Source organism: Gambusia affinis, linkage group LG08, assembly GCF_019740435.1.
Source record: "Gambusia affinis linkage group LG08, SWU_Gaff_1.0, whole genome shotgun sequence".
Lineage (NCBI taxonomy): Eukaryota > Metazoa > Chordata > Actinopteri > Cyprinodontiformes > Poeciliidae > Gambusia > Gambusia affinis.
This window is the reverse complement of record NC_057875.1, coordinates 23,123,274-23,147,018: the sequence shown is the minus strand read 5'-3', so window position 1 is coordinate 23,147,018 and position 23,745 is coordinate 23,123,274. Positions and strand designations below refer to the sequence as shown.

At 39.9% G+C, this 23,745-nt stretch overlaps 1 protein-coding gene across 2 annotated transcripts; it reads left to right on the top strand.

Annotated features, from left to right (window-relative positions):
- Positions 1–582: 582 nt before the first annotated feature.
- ptdss2 (phosphatidylserine synthase 2) lies at positions 583–23,632 on the top strand. 2 transcript variants are annotated; one of them, XM_044125413.1, is made up of 13 exons: positions 583–1,077; positions 1,713–1,980; positions 7,344–7,445; positions 10,561–10,643; positions 14,970–15,037; positions 16,016–16,150; positions 17,553–17,603; positions 18,776–18,889; positions 19,400–19,518; positions 19,763–19,877; positions 20,035–20,180; positions 20,266–20,451; positions 21,488–23,632. In XM_044125413.1, the coding sequence occupies exons 2-13, from the start codon at positions 1,760–1,762 to the stop codon at positions 21,738–21,740; spliced, it is 1,593 nt and encodes a 530-aa protein (XP_043981348.1). In that variant the 5' UTR covers positions 583–1,077; positions 1,713–1,759; the 3' UTR covers positions 21,741–23,632. The 2 variants fall into 2 exon arrangements, with proteins under 2 accessions (XP_043981348.1, XP_043981347.1); XM_044125412.1 differs by having other exon boundaries at positions 1,546–1,980.
- Positions 23,633–23,745: the final 113 nt, after the last annotated feature.

Below are 23,745 nucleotides of genomic sequence, written 5' to 3'. Positions count from 1 at the left end.
GTAGGCGAAGCTGGACTTCCGCGTCGAATGTTTTTATTTTCATAATAAAACGATTTCAGTTCGTCATTGGACGCTCAGAAAGGGCAGACGAGCTTCCGAATGCCTGTCAAATCACGGCCATTTTGTGAGTGCCATTTTTTAATGAGACACTTTAAAAAAAGTTGTAGATGACCGTTGCTGAGGTTTTTATTGCTTACGCTGTATGAAGAGGCATCTACGTGTTTGACATTAAATAAGAGTAAATGTCAGATGGGATTATCAGAAGTTTATATTTTCTAAATATCAAGGACTTTTCTTTTTTCCGAATTATCATTGCTTTCTTTACATTTGGAAGCTTATACACACTACATTTACCACACCATTGAATAATTTGGGAAAGCCCAGATGATGATATAGCAAGCTTCTGGAAGGCAATGCCAGGCAGTTCATTCAAAATCAACCCTGGTCTAGGTTTGAGTAATTTTCAAAACTGCACCATACTTTTTTAATTCTATTTGGTTATTATTATTGTTATTTTATTATTATAATATCATAGTAGTTTCTGGCTAGGCTACCCCCTCTAACTGCTTCCCTTTATGAATAAGAAGGGTATTGTAACCAAACAAATGTTTCTTCCTGAATTTGTTGTGTAATGACCTCATGTACTTCTAATCATTGTTGTTATTTTATCTTCAAAATATCAGAATTTGCACATCACTTTATTCAAATTACATCAGATGTCAAAACAGCATATTGGAATAACATTACTCTTACCGCGCGAAACTACCTCTCACAACATGGCGCCCGCCCCGACGTATCACTTATAGCCAGAGACGGAGGTCCTTTTACTTTGAAGAACAATTACCGGAAACGCCTTTGTGTTTCAGCGCATGTGATTGTGTGCGGAGCATTCAGTTGATTGTCAATGCTTAAGCGGCTCGTCAGTGGTTCTGTCTGTCTGTGTGGGTACAGCCAGGCTTTAAACAACTTTTTTTCATTAGCAGCAAAGTTGTTTTCGACATTTGCTATAATGTGTCGAGTGGTAACAGCTTCTGCCGCCCGTAAAACAGCCCGTAAGCACACAAATTAACCCAGCTGGTGAGTAATCGTAGCTACATTTCAAACGCACACGAGCGGCTAGCTAATAAATGTCCTGACTCCTTAAAAAAAAGAGACATAAGTTGTGAAACGCTGTCTTAAAGAAGTTAGCTTATACCGGCTGGTTAATTAATAACAAACTTTTTAGTTGACTAAGCCTCCTAGAGAAGGTCAAACATTTAAAAATAGCTATCAATAGCTAACCAATCTGTGTGACATTAGAGCAGAGCTTTGATTTGTTTATTAACTTCTATCCTTCAGTTTAAAATCCTCCCAGCGTGTTTTGGGGGAAGTCGTCATTGCTGACAGTCTAGGAACAGATGACATTTAAATAGTTTTATAAGAGTAGGCGGCGTCGGTGTGCCTGTCTGCCTGTTTGACAGGTTCACCGCTAAGCACAACCGAACGGGACGTTATTTTCAGGGGTTTTTTTTATTTATTTTTTTATCTCCCTCCCTGTTGTTGAAGTTACGTCGATTTTTCACCGGCCACCTCAGGATGCTGGCAGCCACCTGGGTGGGGCTGACGCGGATCACAGAGACCAGGAGCAGATCTCAGGGATAAGCCAAACTGAGCCGGATCACTGCTCCTCTACTTCTTCTTCTTCCTCTTTTTTCCCCCCTTTTCTTTGAAAGCAAAGTGGGCGGCTTTCAAAAGGGCGAAAGCCGCCACCCAACCAGCCATGACCAAGTCCGAGTCGAAGAGAAGCGGCGTGTCCGCCGGCAAATGCGCCAGCGCCGCATCCGCCGCCGAGCAGGTCAACAACGGCTCGTTTGACGTGGGCTTCCCGGAGCCGAGCCCCGCAGCCAAAGCCAAGGTGCTGAAGCAGACGTCCAAGGAGAGCCTCCACCGGAGAAACGCGGAGTGCGAGGTGTACGACGACGGGACCAACACCTTTTTCTGGTGAGTGGGGGACCGGAGGGTGTCACGACTATGCATCAAGGTTGTCTGAAAGTCAGCTCCAAGTGACCTCCGTTTATTCCAGCGCAGCTGGAGCTGAATTAGTGGGTTTCCTCACGTTTACTCACATTTTCCATCCAAGCTTACCTACTAGTGTCCAAACCCTGCTTACCCAACACAAGATGAAGATGGCAGACAAATAAACCCGAGGTCCTGTACTGCAGGTGGTGTTCAGTGTAGGCTGGGAGCGGGTCTGGGAATGTCATTCCCTCCCTGCAGCAGTTTTTCCTAGCTGTCTTGGCTCTTCATTGTATTGGTGGCGTAGGTAAGTCACATTTCCATGTCACAGCATTGTGACATACTCTACTTCTTACATCAGCAAGAATATTTAGTGTTTGACTCTACTTGGGCTGAAACAAGTAATCAGATTTATTGTGATTAATGGGTTATTGAAATAATTCTCAGCTAATTTAATAATAGATTAATTAAGTGGAGAATACACAAAACAGGCCATTTGGCGAAAGAACAACACAGTCTGGTGAGGACTAAGTCAAACCTGTACAAATGTTTATTTTGCATTAAAGAAAATAGCCTTCTTTATTTTTAAATATGTTCCACTCAAATTCAGATTCTGAAAAAAAAATCACCTTTTATTAATTAAAAAACCTCCACCAGATTAGCCATACACTGTACTGATTATAAGTCAAGCAAGAAAGGCTGAGCTTTTCTCACGTTAATGTAAAGTTTTTTTTTTCCCCCAGCTGCAGATACATTATGCTAAAATACAAAAATTCTGTTTTTTGTATTTTAGCCAATAGAATGTTTGCTTACTTATCAAAAAAAGGAACTGAATTATGTTTATTTACATTTGACTTCATTTGTCTAATATTGTACAAAAAAAAAATTACAAAATAAACTTTACAGGGTGCCTGGGCAAGCTTAAAAAGTTGACTACGTGGTCGCTAACTTGCTGCTAATATACCCTTCTTAGCTAGCTAGCTATTTATATATATATATATATATTAAGAAAAATGCATCACTAGTTGGCTGGACGATTGTTTTCGCCCATAAGATCCAGCAGGATCCCGCAATCATTTCCTATATTTCAAGGGTTTTACTTTTTTGGGGGGTTTTTTTTGGTCTTACATTTTGTCCTAGCTAGCATTAAAAAGGTCTTAAAAAGTCTTAGATTTGACTGGCTACAACCTGTAGATACCTTGTTTAAGTATATATAGGAAACATCTTCAGAATGTGCCATATTTAAAAAAAAATTCTGATTAATCGTCAGAATAATCTATTACTAAAATAATTGTTAGCTGCAGTCTTCCAGACTGATGGTGCAAATATTTGCTGGTTTATTTTATCGAGCATCTAGAGTTCATTCAGCTAACTAGTAAATGCGCTTAAATGTAAAAACTAATGCAGTTAAACTACAACATGTCTGATTATTATATTTATTTCTATGGCGACGTTTTGTTTCCTCTCGATCTTTTTGATCTCTGTTCCAGACTTTTCGCCACATTTTGTCACGCTGCAACTACAAATTTCAGAAAAGTTCCAAATGAAAATCTTAAAACCGTGCTTTGCATTAGTATTCAACTCCCACGTACTCAGATGCCCCTAAATGAAATAAACGGTTCAGGATCTTTGAGAACCAAGCACTGTTTAATTTTCGCTTCCCTTTACAATAAGACGGCCTTTTACTGCCGTTGCATTCTGTCACATGAAACGGCAATAAAACAGAGGTTTGACGAGCCACGTTTAGTCAAAATAAAATGGGAAAATCCTTCCCACATGACATGTGCAGTGAGTCGTTCATTGATCCGGTGCGTCTTTGGAAACAACAGTGCTGGTAATCTCCACCTCAGACATGTGGAAAATTGGTGACAGCTGGCCAGTGATAAGAGTGAAGGATTTAGTGATTATCCGGATCACAGGTCAGCCTGGAAATGCAGAAAGCGGCTAAAAGAGCAGCAGCTGCTTCTTATTTGTTTATTTTTGCAAACAAACAGATCTGACTTTAAGTTTAGTCTGCCAAGGGTTGTGGAGAAATGTCCCAAAACAGTTTGAGGATGAGGAAACCTGCCTCGAGTTGGTGAGGAGATGGAAAGTAGAGGCGGTCTGCCTTGTAGGGGCAGACTGGAAAGTGGTTTTTATTTTAAGAAGTGGAGTGTGGGGGGGGGGATATAAGAGGATTAGAATGGACATCACTCTGATTTGCAGTAAATGTTTCTATTGCTGTAACTTTTCTACCCATTTAAAACTGCTGGTTGTTTCTCCGGTTTACCGATGGGCTCCGTTCTAATCTCAGGCTCTCTCTGAGCTACACAGAACCGGTGTCTGTTCCCCTCCGTTGTTGCTGTGTGTTTCAGCCTGGAGGCAAACAAGGGCCCTCCCCTCGTCCTCCTGCCAAACAGGTTGGATAAGGAGGTGGAACCAGGAGAAAACGCTAAGGCCGCCATGACTCACTTTGAGAGCAGTGCTTGTTCTTCAGGTTGACTGATGAAAGCTGTGATTGCAGCATGAGATGCAGCCGTTAGAATTCACCTTGCAGAAGGTTAAACCTTATAACAATACGAATGCAGGTGCTGGTCTGTTAGAGGAGCTTTCTTTGGGTTTATCTGTATGTATTTATTTCTTAATTCACTTCTTTTGTAGCTCAGATTATTGAAACAGACCAGGGATCCTCAGATTTGAAAATGTGTACCAACATCCGATACAGATATTGTCGCTACGGACGACAATCAATACTTGCAGGTATTATTTTCCAAATATATTTCATTACCCTTTCCACACTTCGGAAAAAAAAAGACCATTCTGTTGTCCTCACCTCGGCTTTGGTTAAATTTCCCACAATCCTGCACTGTATAAATATCAATGTCACATGACCAACTCCAGAAACCATGTCAACAAAAAAGAAAGAAATATCAGTTGTCGATATCGGGCCAGTTTTATGTATCATACTGATATTTTGATACCGATGTCAGTGACGATATGTCGCACTTCGTTAAATTAAACTTTAAATTTTTGTCATTTGGTATTGGGATGTTTCAATGTTAATATCAGAAGCTAAGAGCACATACAGCTTTTATTTTTTGTCTTGTAAATTTGATTTTTGTTTTGACAGTAATAGAATTCTATCTGGGTTTTTTTTTTCTTAGCTCTAAAAATTACCATAAAATCTCCAATATTACAGTTCATGCATCTCCAGGTCAAATTATGATATTGAATGTTTTTTTTTCTAATTTAATTTATGCTCTGATAAATTAAATTTTAAAAAGTGTCAAAAAATTGTAATCAGTTTCACATTACCACTTACCTTCTTTTTATGAAGGCAAGTAGTCTTTTTATAGCAAGTCCTTATAAAGAAGTTTAAAGCAAGTCTTCTTTTTATGCCTTAAAAGAAGAAAAAAATGTTCTTTATGTAACATGTTTGAAGTTAGGTTTTCAGTTGTATGTATTAAAAAGAAAAAAAGCAGAAAGTGAAGCTGAAAAGTTTAATTTAAACCCCTTACTGGCAACAACTCTCTCTGTACCAGACATTCAGCTCATCGCTCCAGTTGGAACGCTGCTACTTCATTTCTTATGATGGACGCAATCAACCCTGATATTATCAATAAGTGTTCAAATAAAACTTTGCCCTCGCAGCAAATCTATCTATAGATAGTAATGCACAGGATATCAGAGTGACACCACTACGGCATGATAAAGGCCAAAGTTTGGTCATTGGTTGTAGAGTCATGAGGAAAGTCGATGGTCCACATCATGGAAACGATGTTTGTGCAACAACCTAGATAGGGAGTTTAACCGTCTGTAGTTTATTTGTAGCTAAACTTAATTTATTAGTTTCCAGACAGAAATCTCTCCCCTAAAAACATGATTTTTATTTTTTGTGTTAGAGCAACTCAAAGCAGTTCATAATTGTAAAATTCAAGAAAGAATGATGCATATTGTAGTCAACACTTTGTTGAACCACCGTTTGCTACAATTACCTCTGTACTTCTTCTGGGGTTTGTCTTTTCTCTCTCCATACATGCAGGCAACTTTTTAATTTTTAATTTTTTTTTTGCCTGTTCTGTCTTTCAAAGTTGGTCTTGAAGTATTAAGTCCTGCCACAGATTGTCTACAGGTTTAGTTCTCGACTATGGGTGCATTTCCACCAGCACTGTTTAATCCTCTCGTCTGTCAAGTCTGGTTTGTTTGGGGAGGTGTCAATGTGCAATCGAACTCTGGTCGGCCTGGAAACTCAGGTCTCTGTTTGGTTGAAGTGAACTCTGTTGCTTTACCAATGGAAACATGAACACCAAGCGGACCGGAGACTGCTCCAACAGGAGGAAGTGGACTATAGCGCAGGTCATTTTGGGTAAATACAACCAAAACAAACGTGTTTGTCTAGTTCTAGCTGGAGAAATTGTTCTTTGTGTTTTACCAACAACAAAAGAGAAATCCTACAACCACTAAAATTTGACGCCATTCCAATTTCGTTTACATTTCATCAAGAAGGAAGTTGCACTCATGTCTTTCTGAGAGGTTTTTGTTGTTGTTTTCTTCAGTGGTTCTTGGTGCAGCGCCCCCACAGGCGAGTGGAGATAAACAGGTTTTTTTTAAAGGTTTTGATTCATTTGACACAATGCAGTGTGAAAAAGAATCACACCAGCTGAAAAGCTAACAAATATTCCAACTTTGGTCCCCAATCAAACTGAGTATACTACACTATCGGGTAAGAAATCACCTGTGGACTGAGTTCTTTAACACGTAGATGTTCTTCTGTCTACACATGAATAGTTTTGAGTTTAGGCAGAAAAGTTTAAACTCTCCTTATGAGATGCATTTGCTGCGTTGTCTGTGTAGCTGTTTGCAAAGAGGTTCACCAGTAGATCTCCTCCGGAGTTACCATGGATCTCTGATAATTGCTGAACACAAAGATGGAAACTGTTTAGTAATGACGGGATTTTACTAGGCCGTTAGTTACACTGGATTAGAGTTAGGGCTGGTCACAACGAATGTGATATACTTCTCAGATTTTTGTTTGTAAAAGATTGAGGAAATGTATCCACCACCTTTACACTTATGCATCAAACTACTGTGGATCTGTCATGAAGTGACATGAATCAACAAAGGCCTAAATGTTCTCGCGAAAAACACTCCAGAGAAATGAAGTCCTGCAGCTTTTGCTCCGGACTGTTCTCCAAATTGTTCCCCTCGGCCGACTTTCAAAAGATCTCAGCTGGCAGCACCTTGGTGCAAACATGGCCGCCGTCCCTCCAGGATTCAAACATCAAAACGTGTTTTCGTCTGTAAATGGCACTAATCTTATTTCTGGCGTCTCTCTCTTTCTCTCTCTCTCTCTCTCGCTGCCCCTGCAGGCGAGCCCACACCCTGACGGTGCTGTTCATCCTGACCTGCGCCCTGGTCTACGTCACGCTGCTGGAAGAGACGCCCCAGGACACGGCCTACAACACTAAAAGGTCAGCGCTCGCGCCGCAACCGTCACGTCCTCCCCCTCTTCTCCTGACCCCCGAGAGACGGGCAGGAAATTTTCCACTAAACGGCTGGAGCTGCTTGATTGGATTATGCTTCCTGCCGTGTGGCTGGAAGCACTTCATCAGAGGAGGAAAACTATTAACCGACTCAATTTGATTCCATCCAGTTTGTCTTTGAGTAATTTTCTGCGAGTGCGCTTTTAATTAGTCAGGCTGATGGTGCAAACGTAAAGAGGCCTCGGAGATGCAGCTTTGGAAATGGCAAAGTGAAAACCACGAAGAGGAGAAGTGTTATGACTGGTGACTTATGGCAGGCTGTTTTAACATAAAATCACCTTCGTCTGACTCTCCGTAGATGCTTAAAAATTTGTTTTGACTAGACAACTACATTCTGGCCGTCCCGAATGGTCATTTCCGACACCTGCATTGACATTCTGAACAGTCAGAATAATAATTCAAGATTTTAATTTCACGAGTCATTAATCTGATGTCAGATTAATGACATCAGATTCATTAATCTGATGTCACCGGATTGGTCATTTGAAGCATCACACATCCGTAATTACAAGACATCACAAACATAATTATGACCAGTTAAAATTACATCTGAGCTTAAGCTCCACTTGTTCTGGCTCTTAGGTGTCCTAACAGCTGCCTGCAGAATTTTGATTGTCCCACACAAAACTGTCAGAAAATGCTGCGATATAGAAAGATCTCAGCAGTAGCGAATGCCGGACTTCCTTCAAGTGCTTCAGAAATCCGCAAAGAATTTCCTATTTATTATCCTCCAGTGAACACAATGCAATTAAAAACAGCTTTGAAAAGTGAGGCAATCCTATTCCCATTGTTTTTCTTTATTAAAAAAGTTTTCATTGTTCTATTGAAGTTTCAGAACGCTAGATCTCTACTTTATTTGGAGATTTCTTTAAAGGACTTTTTACTGGTCAAATCTAATTTAGAGAAATGTGGAACTGTAATTTTGCCTCGTCGTCATTTGCTTTCAAGATATCTGTAATTTAATGAGTCGAATCCGTGCATCTCCTATCTAAAAGTACATTTTAGATGTTTTGAATTATGGCGCCTTTACTCACAATTGTGACTAGTCGAAACAAAAAGTGGGATATTAAATCGAATTATCTGAAACATGCTTCAGGTAGCCAGAAATTCACTATGGATGTTGTCAGTTACAACAAATTAATGGTAAATTTTATTGTTCTTTATACTAGTCACAACATAACTAGAGGTATCTTATGTTGCAGGTGACTAACTCATTACGTCGTGAACTTCTGTGGATTTTATAGAACTGAAACCTCAGAAACTGGGAGGAATGCCAAGCGGCTGCTACGTGATTCACTTTCCTCCGTTTGTGCCAGAACCACTAAAATGTAGTGACGTTTGTCTTTGGAAAACCGGTGGCAACAAATAAATAAACAAACAAAAAAAACAGCCCGGAGCTCCTCAGATTTGCACGGCAGCAGCATTTATTCTCTTCTGTTCTTGGGTCTGTTGGTTGCCTGTTAAATTGCATTAGTACTTTCCTCTGACAGTATACCCGGTTGGATAAGAGGCTGAAACCTGTCTAAAGCTGTCTAAAACCTTTTCTAACGGTTCAAAAGGCAGACTGAATCACATCTAGTTCTGCTCTGTGTTTGTCTTAGATTTCAGAGGGGGGCCGTAGCTTCTTGTATGTTTTTTTTTTTTTTTTTTTTATAAATTATTATTATTTTTAGCTTTGTTTGCTTCTGTAAGAGGATACTTACAGAGGTATCCTCTTCTGTAAACACACTATGAAGCTTGTGTGTTTTACGAGTCTGATAGAAAGATTCCCAGGAAGTTGAGCTCAAGCTGCAGCTGGTGATGCGTTTTGTTTGTTGATGTGTCTGTGAGAGATTGCAGGAAGGCTCTTAACGGGATTTGCTGCCGTCAGCAGAGTCCGGCTCGTCGGGATAAAGATCCACTCTCATATGTACATACACACACACACACACACACACACACACACTCACTCTACAGGGCATTGCTTTTTTTTGCCTCTAACTAGTTTGCACCCACCTTTAACGTGTACGTGCAGCACTCCTCTCTCAAACACACACTTAATTCTCCTCCCACACACACTTGCACACGCCGTCACACTCATGTGACTAGACTCTCTGGCAAAGCAGCACTGGCTTTAATTTTAGCCGACGTCTGGCTACTTATCCCTACCTACGCTGTAAGTCCAGACTGTTACATCGCCTAACATAACATGGCTCTGACTCAGGGTGTCTGCGCATCCTTACAAAAGCCTTGAGTTCATTAATCTAAAGTGAAGGCCTTAAAATGTCTTAAATTCATTAAAGAAAATGTAAGTTGGCCTTAAATATTGTCACCTTCTGAAGATAACAGCTCAAGTCATTTTTTTTTTTTGCCTAAAGGGATTTTTGCAACAAAAAAGTCACTTTTGACAAAAAAAATGACTCGAGCCATTGCTTTAGGAAAATAAAATGTTAATCACAGGTTTTAAATTTTCTCATAGCAGCACAATTGATCTCATACTATGCAAGTTTTTTTCTCGCAGGACGTTTTTATCCGGCAAAAGTTTGAGTTGTGCACAGACATCTTCACTCACTGCATTCTTGAGGGTGCATGCAACTAGCTGCTAATACTAGCTAGCTGGTACTGGCTAATGCTACTAGTAGTACTATTAATACTACCATTAGATAATACTAGCTAATTGGTGTTTGCTTACTTGCTAGCTAGCAAACAAGTGAACAAGGCAGCTAGCATATTGCTCTCTAGCTAACTGCCTTGTTGCCATATGAGAAGCATGAAGCTTCAAGGCCACAGTAAATTCTCCAGAAATGTCCGTTTTGATCCCCTTTGTTTCTTTTCTACAGCTCTGCCTTTTTATCTCCAGCAGGTCTTAAATTCAAGTTGGTGAAACCTGCAAAAAACCCTGTTTTTAGTCTTTGCTGGTCGACTAAAATCACAAGATTTAAACTCCGTCTGTTCAAATAAGAAAGAGAAAAAGAATTGGAACCCCTTTAACTTTTATTTTCTCATTATATATGAATTAAAATAAACCTGAAAGGAATGCTGTCCATCTCTGTGGTCGTTGCAGAGGCATTGTGGCCAGCATCCTGGTGTTCCTCTGTTTTGGGGTAACGCAGGCCAAAGATGGACCCTTCACCCGACCCCATCCAGGTAGGACCAACAATTTGATCACATCTGTTCTCCGTTTGGTCAAAATAATAATAATAATAATACAATTTTTGGTTTTTAAAGATTACATTTTTTTGGAAACGCAGTATATATATATTTTCACCAATGCACTCCTTTAGTTACTGTAGTTCAGGTTGATGTCAGCACAGACACAGCCCAGCGTTTTGTTTGACAAGACTGTTTCACAGCTTCTTTTTATTTGGATATTGAATTCAGGTCATCTATATGACCTAATATCAGGGCCTGGCTATTAATATTTAATTAAGATACTAAAGTAATACAAGAATACAGTCTTGGTATTAGGAGAATAAAGGATCAATTTTCTGAGCTGTCGACACAAACAATACTAAAATACAAAGAGGAATGTTGAGCATCTTGTGAAGTTATATTTTGGTATTTTAGTCTTGCTGATACTTAATGGAAATATATGATCTATTATGTTATCAGGTATCAAATTATTATCAGTAACAGAGCTTTCAAATTGTGCAAACTGAGCTGCTCACATCAGATCCTGATCATTTTATCCAAGTTTTTTCTTTCTCATTAAAATAAATTATTTCTTGGAATTTTTAGTTTATTTTCTGGTAAAATATATATATATGTATATATATTTTTTATTTTGTAATAAAGGGAAGACTGACAGACTAACCTCCTTTGGAAAATATTTTGTAATTTCTTTTTTTTAAAGAGGAAAGCGAGAAAATAATCAAATAAAATCAAATCTGGTAGGAAACACTCAGATTTTATATTTAGGCTAAGTTGTCTAGCCCAACATGAATATATTTATTTTACATTGATGACTTTGAAATAACATCTTTCTTTACATTAAAACACTTACAATAAACTAATCCAAACACACAACCATATTTATCAGATTACTATTAAAATGTTTCTGACTATTATTCTACAGGACTTCTTCAGACTCTGATGCTGTTAAAGTGTCCAAAGCTTTTCTGTTGACACCGACATCATGACATTAAATAACAGTTACTCTGACCTTCACTGTGTTGGCAAAGGTCAAGGCCAGCTGCCCTCACCATACAGCCTCCTCTGCTCTGATTGGTCAGAGGAATTGGCCTGATAAATAGGCCCCTCCCTTCAAAACCAACCTTTTAGTGGCTGCAAACAAAATTAGCTGCCAGCTCTCTATGACTTTGATGTTTAATTACAAATTAATGTTTTTGGGAAAGGCAGAATATTCATTGGAAATGGTTAAAATATCCTTTTGTATTTTAGATTTTAGTCAAATGTTGGTGATGAGATTTCAAGTCTTTACAGAAATGAATCATTTGTTGTTGTTTTTTTTACTCTTTCTTTTTGTCATTTTTGCAGTTTTGCAAACAGTCGAAACCTGCTGGTTTCTGGACCATTCAGCCAAATTAAGCTCCATGTCATTCTATGAATGAGCTCAGCTCCTCTCAGGGAAAATAACACTTTTTTTATTTTTATTTACCCGTTTTCCTTCACAGCTTCTATAGCAGGTGTCTCGTGGTGTTTTCATAACTGAGGCCTGGTGTATGAAAAGCATTCATAGTGCAGGTGGAAACTGAATGTTATTAGAAATCCAGAAAGCCTAACCTGGTTCACTACTCAGAGCTCCACATCTGAGATGCTCTCTGATTAGAAACGGCCCAAGAAATCAGACGACGACCTCGATCTGAAAATGTTTGGCCTGGAGAAAAAAATAAAAATCTATCATTCGGATTTGAAATCTTTTTTCTTCTGCAAGGTAAACGCACCACATTGAAACATTGTGTTACTGTAGCAACACCACTCTTCAATTTGGACGTCGTTACTGACTGAAGGTGGTAATGCTATTTGACGGGGTGTTCATACGACTGACATAAACGTGAAGGAGTCTATGAATGTTTACAACCTTCGGTAAACGACACTTTTAACGCAAAGTTTGCTCTAAAACTTGTATTAAAAGTCCGTTAAAATGGTCAACTTTGCATTATAAGGGTCATTATTTACTGAAAGACACTACCTGACAACAGTAGTAAACGTTCATGAAGACTCCTTCATGTTCATAACAGCTGTTATGTCACGTTTATGATGGCGTCTTATGCACACGCCAGCAGGTGAAGCCTAAATACAAGCTACTTTCAGGGTCGGTGAAGTGTCAAAATGTAAAAGGCATTTGCTTTAAAACATAATGTCTTGTCTCCAAATCATTCGAGTGGCTTTCTTTTATCTTTTTGAGTTTTCATCCTGAATTTGAAAATGTTTGAAATCTTGGGAGTCAGAGTGAGCTCTACAGGAAACGCAGAGACTATCAGTGCTAATCTGTTATAAAATACCAAAGACTTTTGTTTCTAATAGTAGAACCGGTTTTACAGCAGCTGTGACATCACCTCTGCTTTCCATGTAGCTAGGGATCATCTCACTGAAATTATTTTAGTTTTTTCCATGCTAGCTCTTGCAGAGCATTTGGAATCAGCTAAAATTTGTCCGGAGGTCAGTGCTTTCGTCGAAACTAATCAAAAACTGATATTTGATATTCAGCATTTCCTTATTTTTTTTCCTGTCATTCATTCAAAATTGAAATGGTAAAATCTATCACATTAAAAACACACAATTAGGATATTTTTTTTTTCCCCAAAAACTTCCAGACGTCTCTTCAGATGCGGAACGCAAAAAGCAAATCCGTTAAGAAATGCCACAGAAAATCCAATTTCAGTGAAAGATTTCCTTGCGTTTGTTCAGCTGCTGCTGTTACCGAGGAGCTCAGTCACTGTGCCGCTCCCCGAGACCGTGATCTATCAGGAGCTTCGGGTTGCAAAACTGAAAATCCTTCAATTTTTTCTTTTTTTTTTTTCCCCTTGGGGAAACAAATCATACAGAGTAACAATAGAAATGCAGCATTAGGATTAACGGCAGAAATGACTGGACTTGCTCAACAGGTCGGGGAGTGTGCTTAACATGGCGTGATCTCGTACGCCCCTGAACATCAGCGTGGCACAAAGAAGCCGTGCAACAACCGTAACCTAACACGCCTGGCAACAACCGACAGCAGCTACGTCGGTCCTCTGAAGACTGTTGTTTTCTTCCTTTGCCTTCCTGCCTTCACGTCCCTCTGGAGTCAGTAGTTGTGTGAGAAGAGGTGTGACTTCTGCATGAACGATCTGCCAGGTAGACGACTTTAATGGGTTTAACTGGTTTAATGGGAGCACCACTTGTATGGCAGTTTTTCTTTTTCTTTTTTCAAGACTGCGCAGTCTAGAAAACAAGTCCCAGTCAAATGTAATAATAGTTGCTCCAGAAAACAGCAGCATATAAAAAACCCAACGCCTGACCTGGCAAGCTCGTCGTGTCCAGACACACAGATGGGGAAAGCGCTTCAAACACTTTGACAAAAACAAAATAAGCTCAAGAATAACCCTCTGAGTGCTGTGGCTCCCCGTTTATTTGCATGTGCAACGGGTAGCAGACATGCAACCGCACAGGAAGCAGGTTTAGCTACCAGAGGAGCTGATGAGAAGGCTGCTGGGGTGGTTCTGGGATGTGGGTTTGAACCTGGAGTCTTCAGGGAAACTGTCAGAGAGGAAAACTTTGAGCAGAATCACCCATCAACTCTGTCAGCAGCAGTCGGAGAAACTCGTTCAGCCGCACACAGGTTGATGCTCAAGAGAACCAGCAGATTGAAGTATTTCTTTGTCCCCATGGAACTGAGATTTCAGCAACAGCTAATCCTGCTCAGTGATGCCTAGATTTGTCTGAGCAGCTCCATAAAAGAAGCAGAAGTGTATATAAATAGCTATATATTGTAACATTTGTTACATTTTCACGCTGCACTGTGTGAACGATCTAGACTAGCTGAAAAACCTCTGAAGAAGACACGAGTTCAGCTTCCTTCTTCAAGAAAATGTAAACAAAAATGGAGTGGCATCAGATTTTAGCGGTTCTCCTTTGTCTTTCATGAGCCATTTCGCTTGCCAGCACTTGACTCTCGTGCTTATTTTGGTTGCATTTTCCCACAATGCCCTGCGCCGTAGTTTTTGAGCAGTCTCCGGTCCGCTTGGCGTTCACACACGTGTTGGAACTGTATCAGAGTTCACATTAATCAAACCGATGGCCAACTCTTTAGGGGAAGCAGAGTTTGCTTTTTTTTTTTTTTTTTTGGTCTGCATCAGAGTTCGATTGCGTGTCCACACCTCACCAAACGAACCGGACTTTCCAGGCTTTTCGAGTTCGATGAAAGGCCAAACAGGGCCGGTGTGAATGCACCGTTGATAACTTCAATGAGCTGAATCTACAAACACAGTACTGAATATTTTCAAATGACTCATGTTTGTTCTCCTTCTTCAGCTTACTGGCGGTTCTGGCTCTGCGTTAGTGTCGTCTATGAGCTCTTCCTCATCTTCATCCTCTTTCAGGTGTGTGTCCAATCATGGAGAGTGTTTCACAAATAGCTCTTCTTCGTAGGCTGTCTCTGACCGTGAAGCAGCAGAACTTCTCCACTGAAACACTTGATTTTGTTCCCTTTAAGTCTGATATGGGGCTGGTCACAGATGTACTGGGCGGAAGCCGTTAAGACATCCTAAAGACCGGCCAAAATGTCAGATTTTATTTACTTTTTTCTTATTGATTTCTGCTTCAGTTCATGGTGTTTCTATGTAGTGGTCACTGGAAGCCTCTTTTCTCTCTCCCAGTTTAATTAAAATGTCAAGAAGCCAACCCTGATCTGTAGTTTAGAGAGGTCAGCCAGCCGGCCAACAGCTCCAGTAAAGCTAAAACTTAATGAAAGCTTTATGTATGTTTGATGCCCTAATAAGATTACCATGTTCTGTATGGAATACTGATCCTGCCAAAATTTTGAATACATAAAAGAAATAAATAAATAGCTTAGTAAAGTAAATAATGTACCAAATATCCAAAAAGAATAATTTCTGCAGATTACTACATTATGCAGTGTGTTAAATAGTAACATCTTCAATGTTACTATTTAATTTTCCATTTTATTTCCAATCAAATTTGTTTTGTTTTTCATATTCTATATTCAAGACGTTTTTAAATCTACTGCCACTTACTCATCCTATGTTGATATAGTTTTGCTAATATCAATGTAGCAAGACTTGACTTCTACATTCACTTCTAGGAAAGTAAATCTAGAAGTCATTTAAAAAAAACAAACAGTTAAGTAAATGAAAAATCTGAATGGTCAAAGGTAACTTATTAGAAAATAAAATGTTAAATAATTTACAATATTTGGCACAATAGTTACTTTCCCAAGCCATTCATTTTATTTTTTGTATGTTGACAATTTTGGCAGGATCAGTCCTCCATAGATCTGCTAAAACAGCTTCTTTTCAAGTAACGTTGGTGTTTTTTTGCATTACGACGTTCTGAAACAGACGGTGCACGATGGGCGACAGTTCATGAAGTACATCGACCCTAAACTAGGGGTCGCTCTGCCTGAGCGCGACTATGGAGGAAACTGCCTCATCTACGACCCGGGCAACGCCACGGATCCTTTTCACAACCTCTGGGTGAGAGTCTGATGTGTTTCAGTGAATTTCACGTTTGAATGCCTTAAAAAAAAAAAAAATCGTGGAAGCTTTTGTCATGTTTCTAATCTTCAGCCTTGATGTGATTTTCAAATCTAAGCATAAAATCTCAACTGGATTAGAGCTGTACTTTGACTAGGCCTTTCTAAGACCATTTGTGATCTGGAAGATCGCAATCTAAAGTATGCTGCTGCTTCTGGAATAGAGGTCTGGAGCTTTTACAACCAAATGAGACTTTAACTCCCTGGCCAGCAAAATAAAACTCGTCTTTTGACGACTTATAATTTTAGACAGAATATCTGCTGAATGAAATTTGTTATATTTAAAGAACCACTATTTTACTTTTAGTTTTAGGAGTGACAATAAAGCCAAACATAAAATAAAAAAAGAGGATGGATCTCTTTTCTTCCTGTTGGATGGCAAATTATGTAAAAAAAAAAATACTACTAATAATAATGAAGCAATTGGATCCCAACAGAGGAAAAACGGATCTAAAAGCATTCGATGCAAACTGTTGGTGTCTCTTTTTGTGGAAATTAAATACAAATTTGCAAGAATAAAAAGAAAAACTGGACAAAACAACTTGAGTTTGTTGTTTAGAACCACTCTGAAAGGTCCAAAGAGCCACTTGTACCAAGACTAATATTTATCCTCCACATGTGGCTCACAGACGGCGCCTCCAACTGCATTCATGTGACCCACTCTAAAAGCCTGAGGGTTTTTTTTTTCCCGACCTCCAGAAGAACCGGGACTGTTTTTTCCTTTGGGATTGCTCTCAGCATCTGTTGCAGTGACCCAGAAGCCTATCTATTTATTGCATCCTCAGAGTGGGTCAGCCTACCACCTCCAACATGTTGAATTGGGATCAGATGTTTAAGAGAAGCGTCATATTTCGTTTCCTCCTGCTTGAATCGGGCAGAAAAATCCACCAAACTTCTAGTTAAAAGACAAAGTTGGAGAACAGAAAGAAGCTCGGAGCATTCATGATCCATTTTCTCCTGTTTTTATAAACAGGCTAGCTTTGGCAGCCTCGTGGTTGATAAGAGGTTGATTTATTTTATTTTTGTATTTTGGATGATAAATCCGGTGCACAATGTGGCTGTTCAGCGGTGTGGCACCCATCGGATCAAAGAGTGTCCATCAGTAGTTTCTGCTCCAGATCCTCCAGAGAGATGATGACCCAGAGGAGAAGCTGAAGGAAACACCGTTTTACGGACGGATATCGACTGACTCGTCTGTCAGCTCTGCTCTCTGTGTCTCTCTTGCTTTTTAAGAAGTTGTCAATAAGTGCAAATGTTGTATTTGTTACCAGAGCAGCTGTAGATTCACAGACTTTTAATCCTGGTTGTGCACAAAGTGGAAATCAGCCTGTTTGTTTCTGCAGGATAAGATGGACGGCTTCGTTCCAGCTCACTTCCTGGGATGGTACATAAAGGTAAACACCGACGGTTTATCCAACAATCTACTTAAGGAACTGCAACTCGCACTGCGAAAACACAACGTTGATTTTTAAGTATTTTTAATTTAGTTTCTGGTGCAAATATCTTGGCACACTTGAAATATGACAAAACTGACTTACGAGTAACTTTTCTTGTTGTAAAACAATAATTCCTTAAAAAAAAAATGTAATAAGCTTCTTTGTCAGATTATTTTACTTATAGATATTTTTCTTTTGCCATAAGTGAAATAATCTACCAATAGAACTAGTAAATAAGGAATTATTGCAGAAAAGTTACTTGTAACTTAGTTTATTTTATTTCAAGGGTACTAAGATATTTGCCCTCGAATATGTCAAACTCGTGGCCCGGGGGCCTAATCCGGCCCGCCATTGCTTTTTATGTGGCCCCCTATATTCTTGTCTAAACACTAACTGTGCTTAAATATTATTTTATCATTCAAATCAGTGCAGTTTATCTGTTTACTGCCAACTTGTATAAATCCGTCCCTCCAGTTTTTTTAGGATTATCATGGAAAATCACAAAAAATGAACAAATCCCATTTTTTGCACTAATAATTTGGAGTTTATTGCAGGTTTTTCTCAAATTGTCATAAACTTTTACTTGTACTAAACAGCTGCCTCAGCCTTAAAGGACGTCAGATTATAATCCATAATCTGTAGAGTAATAAAAAGTCGCATTCGCCGTCATAAATAAGTGCAAATCCTGCACATTTTTCCAAATTAGTGCCACAAACACTTAAATTTTTATTGCAAAAAAAATCACAAAATCCTGTAGGGACTGAAAAGATGTTCAATAATGTTCAATTTTGAGAATTATTAAATATTTTAACAGTTTGTGAACAGGTTTTATCAATACATTCCGGCCCTTTAAGAGCGTTCATGATCTGGATTTGGCCCAAAACGAAAATGAGTTTAACACCTCTGCCCTAGAAACTAGACCAAAAATAGATTTGGGTTGTTTTTTTTCTTTTTGTTCCTCCTTTATAAAATCATCTGAGTATATGACATCAGAACCTTAAATATGTTATTTTAATGGAAGTGCAGTTACTGACTGTGAAGATCCACCCTGACATTTTGAAGACGAAGACGCCGTGTCACTCTGATCAGCCTCACCTTTAACGGGTCTTTTGTCTTGTGTCTCCTGTCAGACGCTGATGATTCGGGATTGGTGGATGTGCATGATGATCAGTGTGATGTTTGAGTTCCTGGAATACAGCCTGGAGCACCAGCTACCAAACTTCTCAGAGTGCTGGTGGGACCATGTGCGTACAACCGCTGCTTACTTCTTTCTCCCAACACACTTGAGATAAGACGCTTGGAGCTGTAGTTAAGACCACATGTCGGTAAAATAACGATCGGTAATTGTGCAAAAGGTTCTTTATCTAATTTAGTATCTTAGTCTTTTTGTCTCTTTCATTTTGCTGCTTAGCTTTAATTACACAGCCTGGCAAAAATAAACGCAAGTAAAAAATGATGGAATCCAAACGAAGGACGTTAGTTTGGATCTCATAATGACCTTAAAAAGTCCATCATGAGTTGGTAAAACCTACAGGAACCTGGAATAATACACGTGGGAAGGTTTGGCCTATAAAACAACAACTCTGAAAGGATCATTTTCCCTTTTCTTTAACGACGACGCTAACAGAGGAATCATCAGGACGTCGGTCTCCTGATGCCCACTTTGTCCTAATTAAAGTTGTAAGCCAACAACGTGTGAGTGGATTACGGCTTGGCCTCGCCGACCTTTTTAACGAAACCTATTCTGCCCCCAGTGGATCATGGATGTTCTGGTGTGCAACGGTTTGGGGATCTACTGCGGCATGAAGACGCTGGCCTGGCTGTCCATGAAGCCGTACCAGTGGCAGGGCCTCTGGAACATTCCTACCTACAAGTAAGGCTTCGGAATAACGTCTTCCTCCGAAGAGATTCAGTTCAATCTGCCAGAGTTTCGCACAAGTCCAGTGTAACCTGGAAGTAGTTCTGTCTTGTAGTATGAGTGGGTTTTTTAAATAATAAAGCAGCTGAAATGACGAAAGAAAAAGTCGGATTCGCGTAAAACTGTGAAAAAAGGCAGGATTTTATCAAATCCTTATTTTTCACATTTCTAACCACCTACTAATCACTTTACCTCCTAGGGGGAAGATAAAGCGCATAGCATTCCAGTTCACACCGTACAGCTGGGCCAAGTTTGAGTGGAGGCCGGCTTCGGACCTTCGGCGCTGGCTCGCTGTGTTGGGGATTATCTTCATGGTAACAAGATCTCACCACCCATTTGAAAGGAGTTTGGGTCACTTTGGGCAGTCGCCACATTGCTTTCCTCTGTTTTTAAGTTTTCTCTCATTTCTTTGCTCCTGGATTCATATCTGTTTGTTTTTTTGTTGTTTTTTTTAACCTCCTCTCCTCATAGTTCCTGCTGGCGGAGCTGAACACCTTCTACCTGAAGTTCGTGCTGTGGATGCCTCCCGAACACTACCTGGTGCTGCTGCGCCTCGTCTTCTTCGTCAACGTGGGCGGCGTGGCCATGAGGGAGATCTACGACTTCATGGACGACCCGTCAGTACCGGAGTTATCGCTCCAGACGCTCGGCCGGGTCGCATCGTCTTGCCGTAATCGCGCGTCGTGTGACTTCTCCCAACAGGAAGTTCCACAAAAAGCTGGGCCAGCAGGCGTGGCTGGCGTCGGCCATAACGGTGACGGAGTTCCTCATCGTGGTCAAGTACGACCCCCACACCCTCATGCTGCCCATCCCCTTCTCCGTCATGCAGTGCTGGTTCTTGGGCATCTTCCTCATCCTCATCTGGACTCTGTGGAGGTTCTTCATCCGGTAAGAAGGGAGTCCAGTTTGTTCTCGTCTCGCAGCACTTTGAAAAATGTATGTCTGGACGTCTTTGGGTTTCTGGGAGTGCTTCGAGCGTCCTCGCGTGGATTTATGGACAAAACGGCTAGAAGAGGAATAAAACTGCGTCGGTATAAAATCACACGTCTGATTAAGTTTATTTTCCAGATAAAAAAATCATGCAAATTATTTTAGGCTTTTTGTTGGGAGCCGTAACGATCCAGATCACATTGTCGCACCTTCAGCAGTTTATTTCTGTCTTTGCAGAGCGACTTGTTGTTCAAAAATCTGCGACAAAACACAACATTCTGCACAAACTCAACCAGGTCACATCCGTACAGGAGCTTGAACTTTGAGCTTTCAAGGTTTGGAAAGTGTTGGATTTCTGTGAAAATGGTGCTGGATGTTCAAACTGCACCGGTTTGTAATAAAGTGAAATTTAACATTGATTAAATATAAAAAAGCCTTTTATTTACAGTTGATACCAGATATTTTCATACAAATGATTAAAAAGCCACATTTTTTAAACCAAACGTTTCTTGGTTTATGTCAGAAATACCAGAATTATTTCTGTTTGCTCAAAACCAGAAAACCTACCGAAAACATTTTTTACAGATTATTTTGTAACTTTTTTTCATATATTACGCCTTAGCAACCAGTGTGAGCAAGAATGTTGCTCTCATTACCGCAATTTGCTTGGATTGTTTTGATGTGATGAATATTTATTGTTATTCCTAATGATCCCAATGAGTTATTGATTAAGTTATTGTAAGTTTACGAGAGCTGGATTTATATAAGCAAGCCATTTACTTTTCAGGAATACATCAAATTTGGGGTTGTTTTTTTTTTTTGGTCCCATTTTCTTGTTTCAAATTGTAAAAATCCGACAGAAATAAAGTTTTGTTTTGTTTTTTCCAGACTTTTATATTTTCTCCACCACATTGTTTCTTCTTGTCAAGGAAATTCACTCCTACGACAATCCACAGGGCTAACTCCTCCTTTCCTGTCCTTCCCAACTTCACAGTGACATCACGCTCCGTTACAAGGAGACGCGCCGGCGTAGACAGGAGGCGCCCGTGGACTGGGACCGCCAGCTGGGGAACGGCAGCCCAGGGGCAGCAGGGGCAGCTGGGGCAGCAGGAGCAGCTGGGGCAGCAGGGGCAGCAGGGGCAGCTGGGGCAGCAGGAGCAGCAGGAGCAGCAGGGGCAGCTGGGACGGCGTCGGGCCGCAGCAAACTGAACGGCAGCTCCGACACGCTGCGACAGAGGAAGTCCTGAGAGGAAACGGAGGGGGAAGTTTGTGCACAGACACACGGAGAGGCAACCAGGTGGACTTACTCTTGTGCCTACAGTAAGGACTCGCAGGGGGAGGGGGTGCCATGGAAACGGATGGTTTAGCTGCTGGAAGGTGTAGTTGGTTACATACAAGAAGTTACCTCATTCTGCTTCTTTTTTTCTTTTCTACACATTCGTGGAGCTGCACTCTAGAAAAGCTTTTATTCCCGTCTTGAATGTTCAGGGCTGACAGACAACTGAATGCACTCTTTGAATCCGATCGGTTTCATTTTTTACTGCTAATGAAACGAGCTGCGAGCGTCGGCGACATTCCCCCCTCTGTAAATATTCCGGTTTTCCGTCGCGAACATGAGAGACGTCGCCGACTTCCTGTCGGCCACTGCTATGCAATCGGAGAGCCTGGGATTTATTTATCCATTTAAACATCACAAAACTAAATTTGTTCTGCAGGTCCGAGTCATTTTTGACGGTTTAAAGCTGGTCCCAAGTACACAAGACAATGTTTATATGCTGTCTAGGTAGGGTTTTTATTATTGTTATTATAGTTATTAATAATATTTTAGGTTAGTTTCCAGGATGTATGAGACTTTCAAATGGTTTTACAAAGTAAGAACCTCCTGAAAATGTTTACTTTGGGTTGAAGAAAAATCTTCGTGTTGTATTCTGATTATTTACCTGGTGATGTAATCGTTTGGGGAGGGCGGATGTATGGTTGATTTTTTTTTATTTTTTTTTAAGCTCTGGTTTGTGCTGGAGTTTCATTACGATTGTTGGAAATCAGGTTGTCAGTGCCGGGTGGGGGAAAAGAAAAAAAATCAGGTTTTCGAAAATAACACCGTCTTTTTGTTACAAGATTAACTAAACCTTTGAAAGTTCACATACCAAACCTGATATAAGCTTATTTCTCTCTGCCTAAATAAGGCTTATTAGCCAGTAAGAGAACTCGACGCCTTTTTAAGCATCTCTGTTCTGGGTCAAGCGAAAATATTTCAGGATTAGAACCGAAAACCAAAGCTAGGAATCTAGAGCTGGGATTATTTAAGACGTGTGTGTTCCAAACCTCTGGGTTCATTTAGAAAAACTTTATTAGTTGTTTTCTTAAAAAAGGCTTTACGTCATTCGTGATCGCTCTGAAAAAAGCTAAAAGGAAAGAAATGTTACCAAAACTTGGTGTTTTTTGTTTGTTTGTTTGTTTTTTTCCTGTGCTCCTTTGTGACAAAGATGTTGACAAAAGTAGACGGCGCCTGTGAATCGCGGCTTCTGTCCTTCCTGCTGTGGGATCTGGCGTGTCGAGAAACTCCGTGTACGTAATCGATTCAAGGCAGGAGGATTTAGAAAACTGACCTCATTTTTGCCAAACACTAGACATAAACATGTCATTTCTTACCTTTAATAAATACACTGATTTCTGTGCACAGTTAAATTAATTCTCAACATGTATCGTATTTATCTGATGTGTTACACTTTATTTTTACATCCCATCCTTGGAAAGTTTTAAGGCTTCTCAGTTTCCCCCCCTTAGATTGTTTTTGGTCATTTAATTGATTTAAATGTTTTACCGTATAAAATGAAAGTCTCCAAATTACACTTGAAAAGTAAAAATAAGAAAAAACTCAGAACAGGAAATTGAATGACCATTGCCTAAATAAGATTGTTTTCCATGTGGTTGTTTGCGGGTTGGTTAGCACCTCTTTCTGCCACACGGGGGCGCTAGATATCGTCGTTTGAGCTCCGTGCAGCCATGTTTCAATATACTCTGAGTAAATGTGAACATGTTAAGGATTATTAACAGGATTATGCTGCTGCTCAATATAATTTTATAACGTTTTGGGTTTTTTTAAAAATAAAATCAATAAAAACTTATCTGTAACGTGTCTGGTCAATATTCTAAATGATTGAAGTTGTTTTACTTTTTTGCATAGAGGAAGAAAAAAGTTTTTCCACTTTTTAAAATTAGAAGTACACCTTGTGTCATTTGGTTACCAAG

Coding starts and splice junctions, on each gene's coding strand:
- ptdss2 (XM_044125413.1), top strand. CDS start 1,760: ATGACCAAGTCCGAGTCGAAGAGAAGCGGCGTGTCCGCCGGCAAATGC. Junction 15,038..16,015: donor TCATCTTCATCCTCTTTCAG/GTGTGTGTCCAA, acceptor GTTCTGAAACAG/ACGGTGCACGATGGGCGACA. Junction 20,181..20,265: donor TACGACTTCATGGACGACCC/GTCAGTACCGGA, acceptor TTCTCCCAACAG/GAAGTTCCACAAAAAGCTGG.